Genomic DNA, 17,709 nt, shown 5'->3' on the forward strand with positions numbered 1-17,709 from the left:
GATGACTCTGGAGTCCATGATGGCGTGTTGCCTGAGCGATGAGGTGAAGGAATCCAAGCGGATCAACGCCGAGATTGAGAAGCAGTTGCGGCGGGACAAGCGCGACGCCCGGCGCGAGCTCAAGCTGCTCCTGCTCGGTGAGTAGGGAGCCTGGGCCTGTCCGCACGCTGCTGCCGGGGCTAGCCAGCCTCCTGGCCGGGGTGCGTCCCCAAAGCAACGGGGCAGCCTGACACTGCTGTCTTGGGTGCGCCCCCAAACCAATGGGGCAGTTGGCCTCTGCTGCCTAGGGTGCGCCCCACAATCAACGGGGGAAGCCTACCACTGCTGGCTAGGGGCGCGCTCCCAAACCTCTAAGGCAATCTATCTCTGCTGGCCAGGGTGCATCCCCAAACTCTCTGGGGTGGTTCTATCTCTGCTAGCCAGGGTGCTCCCCAAATCCTCCAGGGCCAGCCTGCTTTTGCTGGTCAGGGTGTGCCCCCAGGATCACAGCGGTCAGCTCTGCTTCCTGTCTAGACTGGGCCCAAGAACCGTCCACTCTCTCGGGTCACCCATGCCTCTGCAAGCCAGGCTGTACCCCCAAGGCTCTCTGGGTTCAGCCCTGCCTCTTCTGGGACAAGGGCCCTTCATAAATAAATTGGCTCTCTGGGTGCCCCCACTACCACCCTCAAGGCTCACTCTTCACAGCCAGGGTCCCGTCCAGACCCTTCCCACCAGGGAGCCCTGTTCCCTACGTGCGGGGGCCCATCTCCCTCCAGACACTTCTGTGCCGCCGCCTCTTCAGGATCACTCCCCAGCCTCTACTCCCTCTCCAGGAAAAATCCCCACCTGTAGGGTGTGGGGAAAGTTTTCCTCTCTCCTTGGGATTCTCCTGTTTAGCCTGGAGGCTGAGGGGTAGGGTTGACACCTGAAGGCACCTTTTTGAGTTTTCAGAATAGGCCAGCCTGATCCACTTATCTGCACCCTCAAGCCCCCTTTATAGTCTTGGAGGGAGCCAGAGTGTGGAGTCGGCAAGTCCGGCCCTTCCTGGGATCGGCCCCATGTCCTCTTGAGTCCTCCGGCTAGTGTGTGTGTGCGATTCAAGTCCAGGGCTTCCACTCTCTGAGGCTCACCTGTTGCAGGTAGGAGTTGGCTCAGCTGTCAGCAAAGTGTTGTCACCCCAAATAAGGGCTGTTGAAGGGCTTACTCTACAGTCAAAGGCAGGCAGGAAGGCAGTTTACACAACAGAAGCCCTCACCCTGCCCTTCCTAGGAGCCTGGCTTTGCTCTTGGTCCAAGGAGATGCTTGGGAGTGTGTTTGTTAGGCCAAGGTGGCTTTGATGGCTGAGGGAGGGAGGAGGGATGTCATGGCGGGGTACATCAGAGGACTATGGCGTGGGCTTGAGGAGCTGTTTCTGATGGTGGATGAGCGCTCCCCTTGCTGGTTGGCCCCTTGGAAAGTGGTAAGTCTTGGTGGAGAGTATGTCGGTGGACAGTGCCCCCCCCCCCCCGCATCTCTTCCTTCTTTGGGCTAGGGAGGAGAAGGTGTTCAGCAAATGTTGGGTGCCAGCAAGTTGATTTTCGTCTTACAGCGACCCCATGTGACAGAATGGACTTGCCTTATAGGGTTTTTAGGCTGGAATCTTGAAGGGTGGCCTGCTTAGAACCTTTTGGTTTGCACTCATCTACCAGCCTAAAGGTTGGCAGCTCAAAGTCAGCCAGCAGCATTGTGAAAGAAAGGCCTTGCCATCTGCTTCTGTAAAGATTGTTGTTGTTGTTAATGTGCCCTTGAGTCGGACCCGACTCATGGCAACCCCTCCTTGGGTTTCCGAGGCAGTATCACTATGGAAGTAGATTGCCCAACCTGCCTTCCGAGGAGTGGAGCCAAGAAAACCCTGCGGAGCAGTTCCAGTCTGTACCACATGGGGTTGCTGTGAGTCGAGGGCACCTGACAGCAACAACAGCCTTTACAGGGGCAGGTTGCTAGATCTTTCTTCTTTAGAGCCTCTGGGTGGATTTGCACCACTCGAGAGGCAAAGAAGGAAGATGTCAAACAGTGCCAGCAGCTGTGGGGTTGGGAGGGCTTCCTGGAGGAGGTGTCTCAGAATTCCTGTGGTGATTCCACCTGCTTGGGACTCTCTGCTCCCTTGCTCTCAGAACAGTTCACATCTGAGCAACATCCATCCAGGTTGAGGACCCCTTGCTGGGAGGTTTAATGTCCAGAGGTCCAGGGGGTGGAGCTGGAGGGTGCAGGGGAGGGAAATCAACCCTCACCTGCTTAAAACCGGTTGCTGTGGAACTGACCCCCGATCACACATGTGTCAGAGTATAACTATGCTCCACAGGGTTTCCATGGCTGATCTTTCAGCAGCAGATCTCCTGGCCTTTCTTCCAAGGTGCCTCTGGGTGGGCTGAAGCCTCCAGTTAGTGCCTGAGTGTGTTTACTGTTTGTGTGATTTATCCAGGGACTCATCCCACCTCCAGGAAGCTGGCTGAGGATGAGTGATGGTTCCTACTTTGCAGGGAGAAACTTGAGGGTCACACTGGGGTTGGCTCAGCCAGGGGGAACTGTAGGGTGCCCCATTTGTGTAGCTAATGGGAGTTGGGGACCTCTGTTGAGGCCATAGTCCCCTCTGTTCCGGAGCAGGAACCAGGCCTTGCTTTTTCCTGGAATCCTTCCCTCCCCCTCCCCTGCAGGCCAGACCTCAACTGCTTTCGCTTCCGGCTCCTGGAGCTCCTAGGAGGGAAGGCTCCTAAGCACCAGGGCTCCACGCCTTGGCTCCCATGCAGCTCCTTCTTTGCGTGGTTGCAGGTGGAACATTGGGGGTCACCTCCAGGCTCCAGGAAGCCAGGCTGCTCAGTGGGTGGCTTTGACAACTGTGTTTGCGACCAGGTGGAGCTTGTTATGGTAGCTTGAAGCAGCCTGGCCCATGCTGTCCTTCCCATCCTCTGCCTCCTGGGCCTGCAGGTGCTTGGGGGATGGCTCTTCCTCTCCTTTCTTCTTGTTAGCTGCTGTCAAGTCGCCCCGTCTCATGGTGAGCCCAGGCTCAGTCCTGGGCCATTGCTGCGGTCGGTTATGGATGGGACCGTTGGGATGCACAGAGCTCTCACGGACTGATTTTTGAAGTCAGTCACCAGGCCTTTCTTCCTAGTTCGTCTGAGTCTGGAAGCTCCACTGAGACCTGGTCAGCACTATGGCATCATGCGGGCCCCTATGGGCAGAGGGGTAGTGGCTGCACAGAGGTGCGTTGGCCGGGACTCAAACCCAGGCCCCTCACGGGAAGTGAGAATGCTACCTCTGAGCCACACTGACTGCCCTGTAGGGTGACTGTCTTTGTTGGTTTGGTTCTTGTCTTTCTCCCCATTAGACTGTGGGGCTCAGAGAGCAGCCCAGCAGGGACTTGTATTGTCATTTACCCAGTGATGGGGACACTGACCTGATGGGGGTCCTAGAGCCCATCTCTGATGATGAGGGATCTGTCTGGTCCTCTGTCCTCTGGTCAGGAGGGAGTCATACCCTGGTCCTCTGTGGCCTGTGCAGACTCTTCCTCCTCACACGTGGGGCTCTTGCATGTAGCAGGATTCCCCCAGCACTGCTGACATGGGGCTCGATCGTTCTTTGAGGTGGGACCATCCGGGCACTGGAGGGTGCTGAGCCCCTGGCCTCCACCCACTTGATGCTGGTAGCACCCCCCACACACTCTTGTGACAACCACAAATGTCCCCAGACAATGCCCAGTATCCCTTGAGTACAGAATGGCCCCCAATAAGAACCACCCTCATATAGTAGTATGGGGAGTGGGGGAGGCCGACGATGACAACACCTTGTTGTTGAGTCAGTTCCAACTCCTAGCAACCCTATAGGACAGAGTAGAGTTACCCGACAACCTGGCAGATGGGTGGCTGTAGGGGCATGGCCTCACTCTTTGCCATTAAGCTTCCAGTGGTCTGGAAATGCCTCTGGTCACAGACCGTTTCTCCACTCTCCCCACCTTTCCCCAAGCATTCCAGGGTACTTGGCCTCACAGAGAACAGCCACAGGGCATCTACCATCAGGGTTCCAAGGCTGTAGTCTTTATGGAAGCAGAGTGCCTAATCTTTCTCTCTCAGGATAGCTGATAGGTTTGAACCACAGACCTTTCAGTTAGCAGTTGAGCACTTAACCATTGCACCACCAGAGCGTCCTCATACAGTGCAGTAGTTGTTGTTATTGTTGTTGGGTGCCGTCATGTTGGCTCCAACTTACAGCGACCCCATGTACAGCAGAATGAAACCCCGCCTTGTCCCGCACCAGCCTCCCAGTCCCTGCTATGCTTGAGCCCGTCACTGCAGCCGCTGTGTCAGTCCATCTCGTCGAGGGCCTTCTTCTTTTTCACTGACCTTCCACCTCACCAAGCGTGACATCCTTCTCCAGGGACTGGTCTCTTCTGACAACATGACCAAAGTAGGTGAGACCAAGTCTGGCCATTCTCACTTCCAAGGAGCATTCCAGCTGCACTTCTTCCACGACAGATTGTTAGTTCTTCTGGCAGCCCGTGGTACTTTTGGTATTCTTTGCCAACACCACAACTCAAAGGCATCACCTCTTCTTGGGTCTTCTTTATTCACTGTCCAGCTTTCGCATGCCTATGAGGCGATTGAAAACACCATGGCTTGGGTCAGGTGCACCTAAGTCTTCAAAAGACATCTTTGCCCTTTAGCACTTTAAAGAGGTCTTTTGCAGCAGATTTGCCCAGTGCAACACGTCGTCTGATTTCTTGACTGCTGCTTCCTTTGGTATTGACTGTGGAACCAAGTAATATGAAATATTTGACAACTTCAATCTTTTCTCCATTTATCATGATGCTGCTTATTAGTCCAGTTGTGAGGATTTTTGTTTTCTTTATGTTAAAGTGTAATCCATACTGCAGATTATAGTCTTTAACCTTTGTCAGTAAGTGCTTCAAGTCATCTTCACTTTCAGCAAGCAAGGTTGTGTTATCTGCTTATGTCAGGTTGTTAGTGAGTCTTCCTCCAAACCTAATGCAGTGTTCTTCTTCATATAGTCCAGCTTCTTGGATTATTTGCTCAGCATACAGATTGAATAAATAAGGTGAAAGGATACAACCTTGATTTACTCCTTTCCTGATTTTAAACCATGCAGTGTCTCCTTGTTCTGTTGGAACGACAGTCTCCTGGTCTATGTACAGGTTCCTCATGAGCACAGTTAAGTGTTCTGGAATTCCCATTCTTCTCAATGTTATCCATAATTTGTTGTGATGCGCGTAATCTAATACTTTTGCATAGTCAATAAAACACAAGTACAGTTGTATCTAATATCAGATGTTCATTGAAAAGCTGTCTAATCAATGCAGATTGGTTTGTCCCATGTTTCATGGATGCTTGGAGAGTACATTCTTTTGTTGGTAAAGTCCAAAGCCGTATACGAATGCTTGTGTGTTTGTATTCGGTGAGAAAACCAAGGTGCTTCTGATTCATGGTGACCTCATACGTGTCAGAGTACAAGTGTACTCCACAGAGCTGTCAGTGAGTGATTTTCAGGGTTAGATCACCAGGCCTTTCTTCCGAGGTGCCTCTGGGTGGATTTGAACTGCGACCTTCTGGTTAGCAGCTGAGCATGTTCGTTGTTTGCACCCCCAGGGAGTCCGTGTAGTCAGTGGTCAGTGTGTATAGGAATGTCTGTGTTAGGAAGGAGCCCCGGCAGCGTCGCGGTTAAGCCCTAGGCTGCTAGTCAAAAGCTTGGTGGTTTGAACCCACCAGCGGCTCTGCTCTGCAGCAGAAGGCACCTAGCAATCTGCTTCTGTAAAGACTTCGGCCTAGGAAACCCTGTGGGGCAGTTCTGCTCTGTCCTGTAGGGCTTCTGTGAGTTGGAAGAACGTAGTGAAAGCTGTGAGAGCCGGAACTCCACGAGACTGCCTTGCTTTTCCAAGTCTTGCAAGTTCTCCACCTTTGACAGGATGCAAGCTTACCGCTTTCCCATTGCTCTCGACCAGTGGGAAATATTGCAGGTTTCCTTCTCTGAACCTTTACCCGCCCAGGTTCCGACTTTGCACAGCCTGAGTGGGGCGTGTGGTTTGTGATTAAAGATTGGAGTTTGAACTTAGCCAGCGTAGAAGACATGGGGGCGGCATCCTCGGACCCCCTCCGGCCTCACGAGGAGAGAGAGAGTCACCATCAGCAGCCCCAGGCTGATTCCTGGGAGGCCAGAAGGGCTGCCAGCCTCCAGCTTTCTTACCAGCTCGGACACCAGCCGTCCCTGCTGCAGCACGCACTGCTCCGCTGGGTTCCATAATTCATTGCAGTGGCCACACAGAACTCACAGACCATACTCATGATCATGGGGTTTATTAGGGAAGTGACAGGTTACAATTCAGGTTCAGGAATGCACTCAGGGTACAATTCTTCGATCAGGACAGCCTCCCCTCGGCCAGGCCCTCAGGCACGCCTCTCTCTGGCCCTCGGTCTCTCGGCCTGGCCTCTGCTTGGCTCAGGCAGTGTTACAAAGCTCTTTAGCTCTGCTGATAGGGGCACCCACTCCGCCAGCAAGCCTCCTGCCCACAGGCGCTCAGCTTTCTCCCTCCGGGGGCTGATCTCTCGATTCTGTTGCCTCTGCTGCCGCTGTCTCTCTGCTGTCTCAGTGCAGGGATCTCGGGTTCAAGGACACACTCCACTCTTGGCTCTTCTTTGTCTTGATGGCAGGGAGATCCCCCTTCTGCCTCTGAGAGGGCTCATTTTAAACCTAGTGAAAGGACAGCACTGACTGATCCCCACATTAAGGTGCCGTACACCTTATTTCCATGGTCCCACCCCTAGAAGGGTACCGTGTACCTTATTGACATTACCAACAAGCTGTCTACCCCTCTTGGTGTAGACCACATGTACATGACATTTACATAGTTCCACCCAGTCATCTGGTGGGTGCCCCAAAGACCATGGCTAGAAGAACCATTCTAAGTAATTGCACCACACCAGGGGTACAGTGGAAGAAAGGCCTGGCCATCTGCTTCCGTAAAGATGACAGCCACGAAAACCCTAGAGCCCAGTTCTGCTCTAGCACACATGGGCTTACCGTGAGTTAGGGTCCCCTCGGTGGCAGCCAGCAACACACACGATTCCTGTATGTCCTCATGGAGTTTCTTGGCTTTTGGTAGTGGTAGCTGCTGATAGGGATGGGAGTAACGAATGCTACCACTCACATGCATTGTACCCGCCACAGTGCTGGGCACGTTCTTGGCATCACTTTTGAATCCTCCCTGCCTCCCCGAGAGATTAGCATTATTACCCTATTTTAATGAGGCTGTGCGGCCCCGAGGGGCTGAAGACCCTGTGTGTTGTTGGGATTGCTGGGTGGTCTGTGTGTTCACTGAAGAGGAGACCCTTGATCTATTTGGTCTGTTGTTTTAAATCAGGACTTCTCTGGACATCCCCAGTCCTGGGGTCTCAGTGGCCCTGACCACGACTAGGCAGAAGAATTCTGGGATTTCTAAATAAAGCTCAGTGGTTGGTTCCAGGGGCTTCCTGTCAGGGCGAAACCCGCGTGGGGTATGGCCAGCCAACTAATGGGAAGGGTGTGTCCCCAAGAGCTTTGGAAGTGTGTAGTGTGGCCACCAGTGCCCACAAAGTTGCCATGTCAGGTCATGTTGTGGACTTCAAGAGAGGAAGTGCCTTTGGGCAGCCTCGTGTCCTCTCCTAAGTCCCCATGCCAGAGCCTGGGGCTGTGGAAGGCCAGTGACTCACCCCAGGACTCCTCCTTTCAATTTTAATTTCTGGTTTTGCTTGAAGAAACTGTGCTCTCAGGGCCTAGTCCCTGGAAGGGCTGCAGGAATTTCCTAGGAGGGGCCAGAGTGGCTCAGCCCTCACCTCGCCCTTTATGTCCCAGGAGGGGGACCCCAGGAAGCTGTGTGTTAAGGGTATACTTCTCCCCTTGGCTGAACTTGTGGCCCAAACCAAACCTTGCCGTTGAGTCTGTTCTGACTGCTGGCGACACCGTGTGACAGTGCAGCTGCTGGGTGGGGTTTGCTTGGCTGTCATCTTTACAGAAGCACCTTGCTAGGCCTTTCTTTTGTGGCACCGCTGGGTAGATTCGAACCACCAACCTTTAGATCAGCAGCATAATGCAAACTGCTTGCATCAGCCTGAGAAAATCCCCAGGAGGAGAGTATGTGTTCACGGGGTGCTCACGACATGCAGCCAGCCTGGCTGGGCTTCCTTCGGCCCTTCCAGGCATGTTATCTGGGCCCTGGGGGCCACTGGGGGCTCCTAGGCAGTGACCAAAGCCCTGGCAGCTTTGCTTCTGCCCTCCCCTGGCGGTCACCGCGGTTCAAGTGGAGGAAGTACTTGTCCTGCCTACTCGACCGCACACAGTTTCACTTTCTGATTTTTGTGGTGGAGCTGCTCTCTGTTAGAGGCCAGGATCCTTGGTAGCCCTGGGGGCTGGGGATTTGGAGAGGTGCAAGAAACGCTGGCTGCTGGCGGGGCGGGCAGCCGTGCGGTTTAGACTCAGGAGCCCCAGCCTGGAGGGCTCTGGCATTCACTGTGCCCGGGCTCAGCGTCCTTGGCCTTGAAGTGAGGACAGTCAGCCCTGCCTGCCCAGAGAGAGCCGGAGCGGCCGCGGGTCTGGAAGCACGCACGTGGCCCGGGGCTTCCACCTCGAGCCTGCTGGCTTGGAGGTGCTGGCCGGCCCTGGGCCATGTAAGCAGTTCACACGCTCAGCTGCTGACTGAAAACCTGGAGGTTCGAGCCCACCCAGGTGCGTCGGAGGAAAGCCTGGTGATCTCCTTCCGACAAATACCAGCCATTAAAGACCCTGCAGAGCACAGTCCTTCTCTGGCAAGGGAGACCACCGGGAGGCCGGTCAAGTCGACTCCACGGCAGCTGGTTACTTGGTTTGGATCATTCTGGTCCAGCCCACCCACTCCTGCTGCCGGGCGGCTCCCAGAAGGATGGCCAGGCAGAGAGTCCCAGGCCCTCGGTGGTCCCGGGCCTTCTCGGCAGTGTGGTGGGGTGGGGTGGGCCTAGACGCTGTGGGGACTGCAGAGGACCAGCGGGCACAGCTGCCACTTGCTGTTGTGTGGCTTCTGGCTTCAGTTTCCTTATCCTTTAAACAAAAGGCGGGGATTGAGGAGCGGGTGCTGACCGACAGGGAGCGGTGAGCCAGCGTAGAGCCCTTCCTCCCGGCTCGCGCTGGACACGCAGCCGCCGCCCGTTAGGATCCTTCTGTGAGTGGCTCCCTCATGGAGTCTGCCCTGCAGCATGCCAGGCCTCCACCCACTAGACCCAGTAACCCCCCTCCCAGTTGTTACAACCACACATGCCCCCAGCCAATTGCCCAGTGTCCCCTGGGGGGAGAGTCATCCCTGAGTGAGGACCACTGGCCTGCACCTCTTTGGAGTGGCCTCAGGCCTCCCCTGCCGCGGGCCTCAGTTAGCATTTGCCCTGTTGGGGGCCGGATGCCCCTCAGGAGGCAGTGCTGTGTGTCACCAGCCCCCGGCCCCTGTGAGTCCAGAAATGTTTGTTGAGTGATTTCACTTTGCTTCTTGGATTCACAGATCTGGGGAGGTGAATGAGAGTCCCCTGGGGCTCCCCACACCAGCGTCCAGGAGTCTTCATACGCTGGTCTGGGGCTGCTGCCAGCTCGGGTGTGGAGTGGCCAAGGACCCTGGAGAAAGATGGGGTGCTAAGGAATAGCTTGGAGCTGGGCCTCTTGCCAGCCGGCCTCCTCTTCGTCCCCCTGTGGCCTGGGGTGTGGAGCCAGTCTGGTGTGGTGGGCCAGTTGTCTCAGATCCTCGAGCCTTGGTTCCCCTTCTGTCACATGGGAACAGTGCCCCCTGAAGGTTGCAGGAGACGGTGCTAGGGAAGAGTCAGCACAAAACAGGCCTCACTGCTGCTTTGCGTCAGTTCTGACTTCACAGCGCTCAGAACACGCTGGGAGGGGTGCGCCGCCCCACCCCAGCATGTGCACGGGGGTGAGGAGTGACTCGAGGATGCGTCTCCAGCTGCAGTGGGCCCAGTGTCGAGGCTCTTGAGGAATTGGAAGTTTTGTTCCTCGCTTTTCTCCCTTTTTATTGGGACTCGTGTAATGTTCCTGAGCAGAGTGTCTGGCGCTGGTAGCCAGGCACCATCTAGTTCTGCTGGTCTCAGGGTAGAGGAAGTGGTTCTTGTGGATGGTTCTTGAAGCCAGCACAGTGCTCAAGGCAGACATTCGTCACTAACGAAGCTGAACTCTGGTTAGGTTTAAAGAGGCCTTCAGGGATATTTTTGGTTTGAGGCTTAGGGTTTACTGCCCCTGATCTCAGCGCAGTAGTTTTAGGGATTGGTTCATCCAGCGTCAGTGACTCCAGGATGCCTGGATTCCATGAGAATTTGAACTTCTGTTCTACATTTCTCCCCTCTTGATGAGGATTCTTCTAAAGAATTGTTTGATCAAAATGTTCAGTAATGGTAGCTGGGCATCATCCAGTTCTAGTCTCAGGACAAAGGACATCATCCTCATCAGTATTGTTATTCGTTGTGGTGTCCAGACCTGTTGGTGGTGGTCCCCTCCACACACAGTGGATATCCCCCAAGATGAGCCTACATAGCTCTGGCTGTTCTGGTACCTTCTTGAATCCCCACTGCCTGGATCGGGCTTGGTGCAGTGGGTACGCAGTAGATGCTGTCCAATGACACTGCCCTTCCTACCTCCGGACCCTTTGCTTGGAGGCCTCAGTCGGGGTTGGAGTTGGAAGGGATCAGAGTGTGGCAGTTTAGACTTCTTGGTGGAGGCCCCACAGGGTGGCATTGGGTGGAGCGGTAGGGCTGAGGCTATGTGGGACTCTGCCCCTCCCCCTCCCCCAAAGTGGCTCTCCTGTGGGGGAAACTGGGCAGCCTGGGACTTTATCCTCGTCACATTGCAGATGCCCAGGCCCTGCACCTCCTGGCACCCTCAGCTTGCTTAGGCAGTCAGTCCAACAGCTGTTTGTTCACCCTACTACATGACCCAAGTTTGATTCCCAGCTACCACACCGCAGGCGCAGCCCCCACCCATCTGTCTGGAGGCTTGGGTGTGGCTAGGAAGCTGAACAAGCTTCAGTGGTGCTTCCAGACTGAGACAGACTAGGAAGAAGGGCTTGGGGAGTGATTTATGAAAACCAGCTATGAAAACCAGGGGTCTCCCCAGTCTGGTTCACATCTGGTCATGGGCACCGCACAGAACCAGGCAGCTGTTCGTTCCTTTGTGCCCGGGGTTGCCATGAGTTGGGGGCTGACCGCAGCTAATGACATCAACAGTACATACGCCAGCCCCTGAGCTGGGCTCGGGACACAGGGCACTCCAGGGGAGAGGGCATTGCCATTGAGTCAGTAAAGGTAACTAAGGGTTACAGAGGGCTGAGTCACTGTGCAGAAGAAAAAGCAGGGTGTGTGTGTTGGGGATGACAGCTAACTATGGGGGGCAAAGATGACTTCTGAGAAGGTGACATTTGAGTGGAAACTTGAATGACAGATGAGAAGGCTGCCCTTCTAAAGCCAAGAGCTTTGTGCTACAGAGGGTGGCACCCCTTTGAGCATGTTCTAACCGCTTTGAAGTCAGAATTGATGCAAAGCAAGAAGTTAGGCCTGTTTTGTGCTGACTCTTGTCTTGCACCATCTCCCAAAGCATCCCAGGCAGAGGGCACAGCTGTGCAAAGGTCCAGGGGCAGGACGGGCCTGGGGAGTGCCACTGAACACCTGGGTGACAGGCAGGGACCGGAGGACCAGCCAGGAGACCCGCTTGGCTAGAGCAGAGGGAGGGAGGGGAGGCAGGAAGGGGATGGGGAGGGCTTGAGCTTTGACCAAGGAAGGTGGTATAGATGGCAAGGTGGACTGGATTTAGGCTCACACCGGTCTCTCCAGGTGTCTGTGCGGCGTGACTCACGGACAGTGGCCTCAGAACCATAGGGTGTGGGGACAAGGCCGAGGCCTCAAGAAACACGTGTTGAATGACTGACATCCCCCAGAGCCTGGTGGAGGTACCATCCCCACCTTCCCCAGCGCCCCAGCATGTGTGGAGACCTACTCACAGCAGGCCCTGCCGCCCGTGCCCCACAGACGTTGCCTCCGTGGTAGCGATAAGACCATGTGGCGGAGTCTAGAGGTCTGGCTTATCGCTGTCCTCACCTGTCATCTGCAGGGTAGAGGTTCTGGCCTCTCTTCTTCAAACCCTGTCAGCCAGGTACCACTTCCATTCTCTGGGGGCCCCGGCCCTGGTGCTAGTGGGACATGAGGAGACTGTTGTCCTGGGGTGGTAGGGACAGGGTGTCTTCATGTCGCCCCACTCTGCAGGCACTGCTTTGTGACCTCAGGCCACTGCTCAGCCTCTCTGTGCCTCAGTGTCCCTGCCTGTCACCCAGGTGTTACAGTGGCACTTATCAGCCAGGCTGCCAAAGGGCTCAGTGAGGTGATGTGCGTGAGGCAGTGTGTAAACTGTACAGCTGGACAGACAGCTGGCATAGCAGAGGGCTTGGCGCTTTCTCAGCCACCTGGCTATCTTTGGTCTTGAACTTGCTGACCCAGCTTGTGATACTTAGCTGAACTGGAACACTGGGCTGTGTTTCCAGAAGCCAGGAGCACCAAGATCACGTGCACACATGCACACCCACATGCACACAGGCACACACAACAAAGCACAAAGACATACACCCACAAAAAATACATACATTCAGGCACGTGCCCACCACAAAATACATGCACATGCACACACACACGCACACCCCCACACAACCACACACTCACATGTGTGCATGAGTGCACATACATGGCGTGCAGTGCACATACACAGACACATGATTACACCTGCCTGGCCCTCTGTGGCCAACGTTCTCACTGGTGCTCATTGGTCATCAGGGTCCCCAGTGCGGCCTGTGTGGCTCTCGGAGCATTTCGGGTTTGCCCTCCTGGCTCCCAGGGTCCTGGGGGTAGATGACCCCATCACCCCATCACAGACCACGGCCCAGGGAGGGCTCACTGGTGCAGCGGCATGGACTTTGTCTCTGGGGCACATCCTTGTCCCAGATCTCACCCTCCTTGCCTGGGCTCATGGATTTGCAATCACTGTTCGTGACATGGACTTTGGGTTTTAAGAGCTAGCCCCCAACACCTGCTGCTCTGATCTTCCCCTCTCTCCTCCACTCACTCCCCTCCTTGGGAGCCTGTGCCAGCCCCTCCTGGTATATCTCTAGCCCTCCGCCCAGTGGTCAAGGCAGGGGTGGCGGTTTTCTCGTTCTGCACCGGTGCCTTCCGCTTTCCTTCTCCCTTCAGTGAGGTTCTGCTGCCTCATTCCGCTCAGGACTCAAGCCTTCCGCACCCGGAGTGCCTCCCGTGGCTCCTCTGTCCCCCAGCCCCACAGGTGTCTTGCTTCATTTCCCAGCCACAGAGAGGCAAAATGACTTGGTGTCATTGCTGTCACAGTGGTCCTGTGGCCACTTTGGCACCGGGTAAGGCCTGGGTACCTGGTCTGTTGCTGGCATGAGGGGCAAGGACTTCTCAGAGCAGCACAAGGCAGGAGAGGAATAGTGACATCAGCCTCATGGGCAAGGGCCGGAGGATAGGGGCCGGTTCCTCCCTCCCTCCATTCATTCATTCAGAAACACTTGTGCTCTTCTGTGTGCTAGAGCCCGGGCTAGTGGCTTGGAGCATGAGGTGGGTAGGTTGACAGACTCCCTGCCCTGGGGGGATGATGACCCATTTTGGGGGGGTAGGGAACCTTGGGCCTACCAATTGAGCAAATAGGGGTCAGTTACGGGTAGAAAAGAGAAGGGGGACCTTGTAGGGGTGATTGGGTGGCCTGGAGACACTTCCAGGAGAAATGTCCGTGAGCGTTCCTGGAAGGGGAGTCAGTGCTGTCTTTGGGGAGGAGGGCACCCAGTCGGGGACAGTATATGTTGTCAAGTGGTGCCAGGCATTGAAATGGCCAGGGTCCCAGGCTTGAGCCCCAGCAGCTTTCTGAAGACAGTGAGCCCTGGGCCGGCTTGTGTCTGGAGCGTCCCTCCTTGCTCAGAGCTGGGAGCTACGTGTGGAGAGGGGCCCAGGCTCAGCTGGCTCTGGGAGAGAGGGCGGCCAGCCAGGTCTTCAGGAGTGCAGCTGGCATCCGGACACCAAACCTGGCGGCAGCGGCCGCCTTGGATGCCGACCGAGCTTCCACCACCCTCCCTTCCTGCGCCGGTGCAGCTGGCTCAGAGGGCAGCTGGCCCTGGCCCGGCTTCCCGTGGCTGAGGCTTTCCCTGGACTCCTGCCTGCAGGCCACGGCTTCCTCCTGGCTGCCACCAGCGGTGCTCCTGTGTGCTGGCGCTTCTTGTGGGGGGTATGGCCAGCCAAGGGCACACGTAGCATGAGGTGCTATCCTCCAAGGTGGCACTGTGGTTGTTGCCCCTGCCTGGCCTCTCTGTGCTCACGTGTCTGTCTGCTAAAGGGGTGATTTCCTGGGGTACAGGGACCTGTCGGTCAGTCTGAGCATTGAGAGTCCCGTGTCCCTGACAGACAGGGACCATTGATCCTTTATGCTTATCCTGTAGGGTGGTCCTGGGGTGGTGGAAAAGGTAAAGTAAGTGCTCGGCTGCTAACTGGAAGATTGGTGGTGTGAACCACCAGGTAGACGGACAGGGTTCAACATGCACTGCTGTGGGGCCCCGACCGCTACGCCTCATCAAGGACCCTCTGACCTTTCAGGCAGCCCTTCCTGCTGTCTCGGCCTCCGTGGTGTCCCGCTCCTTCTCCCTTCTGATTCTGAGGGTGGTGTCCAGCGAGGGCCTCCCCACACCCCGGTCCAAGGGGTCTCTGATTTATCAGCCTTTCCGCCCACTCCCCCCACAACCTGCTCCTCTCGCAAACCTGAGTCCAGGCAGCACCACTCTCTGCTTGCATCTTTGTTTCCTAGCAGCTTTGATCTGCCCACCGAGTTCAAGTTCCCACTCTTTCCTGGCATTCAAGGCCCCTGTGTTCTTGCATCTAGGGGGCCGGGCTGTTTGCTGTTTTCTGAATGACACAGCCCCAGCGTCCTGTGAACGTGTCCTTCTGAGGCATTGTGCCCCATCCTCCCTGGGAGAGACACGCATCTCCATCCTGGTCCAGCAGCAGGATGATGGAAGCTGTGGTTGCGCTGCCCGCTGACGGTTACCAAGCACGGGTCACCCAGGCCTCACAGTCCTGGGACGTCGGGCCCGTCCACGCTGTCATCATGCCCACTTTGCAGATGAGGCAGTTGAGGGGCCCGCCTGCCTGTCATCATCAGCCCCTGGAAGGGAAATGCAGACTGGCCACAGCCATCGAGGAGTGAGGCCTGTGCTGCCCGTCTGGCCTGTGTCTCCGCTCCCCAGGGCTGCTGTGACAGTGGCTGCACCAGTAGGTGGCTGTGAAGTACAGGAGTGCCTTGTGCCATAGTTCAGGAAGCTGCAAGTCTGAGTTCAGGCGTCAGCTGCAGGAGCAGGTCCTCCTTGGTCCCTTTCAGCTTCTAGGGCTTGTGGGTTGGCTGCTGTGGAGCTGGCTCTGTGCACCACGGAACGAAATGCTGCCCAGTCCACGGCCTCCTCGTGATGGGCTGCACACTGGGCCGTTGGGACCCACGGGGTTTTCAGTGGCTGATTTTCAGAAGCAGATCACCAGGCCTTTCTTCCCAGTCTGTCTCAGTCTGGAGGCTCCAGTGAGACCCGCTCAGCATCCTAGCAACACACCAGCCTCCACTGACTGATAGGAGGTGGCTGTGCGGGATGTGCACTGGCCGGGAATCAAACCTGGGTCCCCTGCATGCAAGGTGGGCATTCCACCGCTGAGCTGCCACGGCCCTCCCGCTTCCAGTAGCTGCCAGCAGCCCTTGGTGTTTGTGCCTGGCTTGCATCTGCCTCCATCATCACTTGGTGTCTCACCCCTGGGTGTATGTCTCTGTCTGCTGTCCTCTTTATAAGGCATCACGCAGAGGAGATTAGCGTTAGCACCCACGCTGCTCCCGTATGCCCTCATTAACATGACAGAAACCTTATTCCAACAGGAGCGCATCCCCATGTACAGGGGTTAGGATTCCATACTTGTTCCTAGAGCACACAATACAATCCGTAACAGGTCCTAACCATTTGTTTCTCTAACTGGGGTGCCTGGGAGACACCTGGGCAGGTAGCATCCTGAGGGGAGGAGCTTGATGTCTCTGGTTCAGGTCTCCTTTAAGCCCATCTGAAGCATGTCTGTCCTCTCCTCCCCTGGCTTCCCATAGGGCTTGTGCTTGCCACTGCTGAAATCCGTCTGCCTGCAGAGGGCTGGGCCCTGTGTGCTCCTGCCAGATAGGTGTTTCCCGAGGGCGGAGGGGGTCTTGCCACCTCTCTCACCTCCCTCCTCCTCTTTGAGGCCACCTGCAGTCCCTGCCTCTCCTCTGGGGTGGGGCACCTCCCCTGGGTGTTGGGAGGGAACCTGGACCAGGCGGGTGAGAGCCCTGAGCCGTGCGGAGCCAGGCAGGCTCAGTACCAGCTTTGCCACGTTGGGCGCACAGCGTCACCTCCCCAAGCCTCATCTCCCCCTCTGTCCGGGGGTTGTGGTGGCAGCCAGTCACAGAGGAGTCATGGGGACCCCATGCGTGGGTGTGTGCAAAGTGCCGAGTACCTGCGGGGCCCCCACTTTTGCTGCGCATCCACTCCCCTCATTGTATGACTAGAAAGCAGAGGCCTCAGCAGTCCGCGAGGACGCCTCTCCGCGGGCGTCGGTGCGTGGACATGCACATGCGCAGAGCACTAGTTGTGGGTTCGTGAGACTAGACAATTCAAAATACCCATATCGAATCCTGTCTGCCGTGAACAATGAGAATGGACACTATCGATCACTGTTGTGTTTTAGGCTGCTTCCACAGTTCTGCTGTTCCAAATAAGGCTACAAAGAGCAGTTTGGACCTGAGCCCCTGAGGCACTGTGTGAATATTTCCCGGGAGTTTCTCTCTAGTTCCATCACACCACACCTCTCGCAAAAACCAGAACCAAAACAGTTCCCTCACCTCTGATCATGGCCACTCGTCTGTGTCAGAAGAGAGCTGCATTCTATAGGGCTTTCAGCCTTTCACAGGTACATAGCCAGGCCTCGCTTCTGAGCCACCGGTATTGTTAGGTGCCATCCAGTCGGACCCAACTCATAGCGACCCCTCCTTGGGTTTACGAGGCAGTGTCACTACGGAAGTAGATTGCCCAACCTTATTTCAGAGAAGTGGCTGGTGGGTTTGAACCGCCAGCCTTCTGGTTAGCACAGGTGCCTTAGGCACTATGCTACCAGAGCTCCCTAGGCACCGGTGGGTTTGAACTGCCAGCCAGCCATTCGGTTCTCAGCCCAGTCCTTAACTGTGGCATACAGTCTGTGGTGAATTCCTGGTGAAGGGTGGGGTCCACAGGCTGTGGTGTGAAGAAGCACAGGGGCTGTCAGAGACCCAGGGGTTGATGACAGAAGGCTTTGAACTTGGAGCTGAAATGGTGCATCTTGGACCAAGTGACAAGGTGATTTCTTGTTTGGGCCTGGACCTGGGCATGTGGGTAGAAGGGTGCAGCTTCTGACCCCTGATGTCGTTGGTGGCACTGTGGAAGGAATGGGATGGAGGCTCAGAGAGGCCAGCCTACACAGCTGGCAGTGACTGACCGGGCGGCTGCTGACCAGGGACCGCCTGCCCCAGGCACACCCTCTCCTCCGTCCGCCACCTGCAGCACTGCTGCGAGGCCAGCATGTCTGTGCTCAGAACACGCACTCGCTCTCACTTCCT

At 56.1% G+C, this 17,709-nt stretch overlaps 1 protein-coding gene across 1 annotated transcript in view; it reads left to right on the forward strand.

Moving 5' to 3' along the window:
- Nucleotide 1: 1 nt before the first annotated feature.
- Nucleotides 2-17,709, forward strand: part of GNA11 (G protein subunit alpha 11) — a 36,749-nt gene continuing 19,041 nt past the window's right edge. Inside the window, exon 1 of the mRNA XM_007951016.2 lies at nt 2-137. Within this exon, the coding sequence (XP_007949207.1) occupies nt 2-137 (136 nt within the window). The remainder of the gene's footprint in view (nt 138-17,709) is intronic.

Source organism: Orycteropus afer, unplaced genomic scaffold (genome assembly GCF_000298275.1).
Source record: "Orycteropus afer afer isolate SDZICR_OR568_19922 unplaced genomic scaffold, OryAfe1.0 scaffold00291, whole genome shotgun sequence".
NCBI lineage: Eukaryota > Metazoa > Chordata > Mammalia > Tubulidentata > Orycteropodidae > Orycteropus > Orycteropus afer.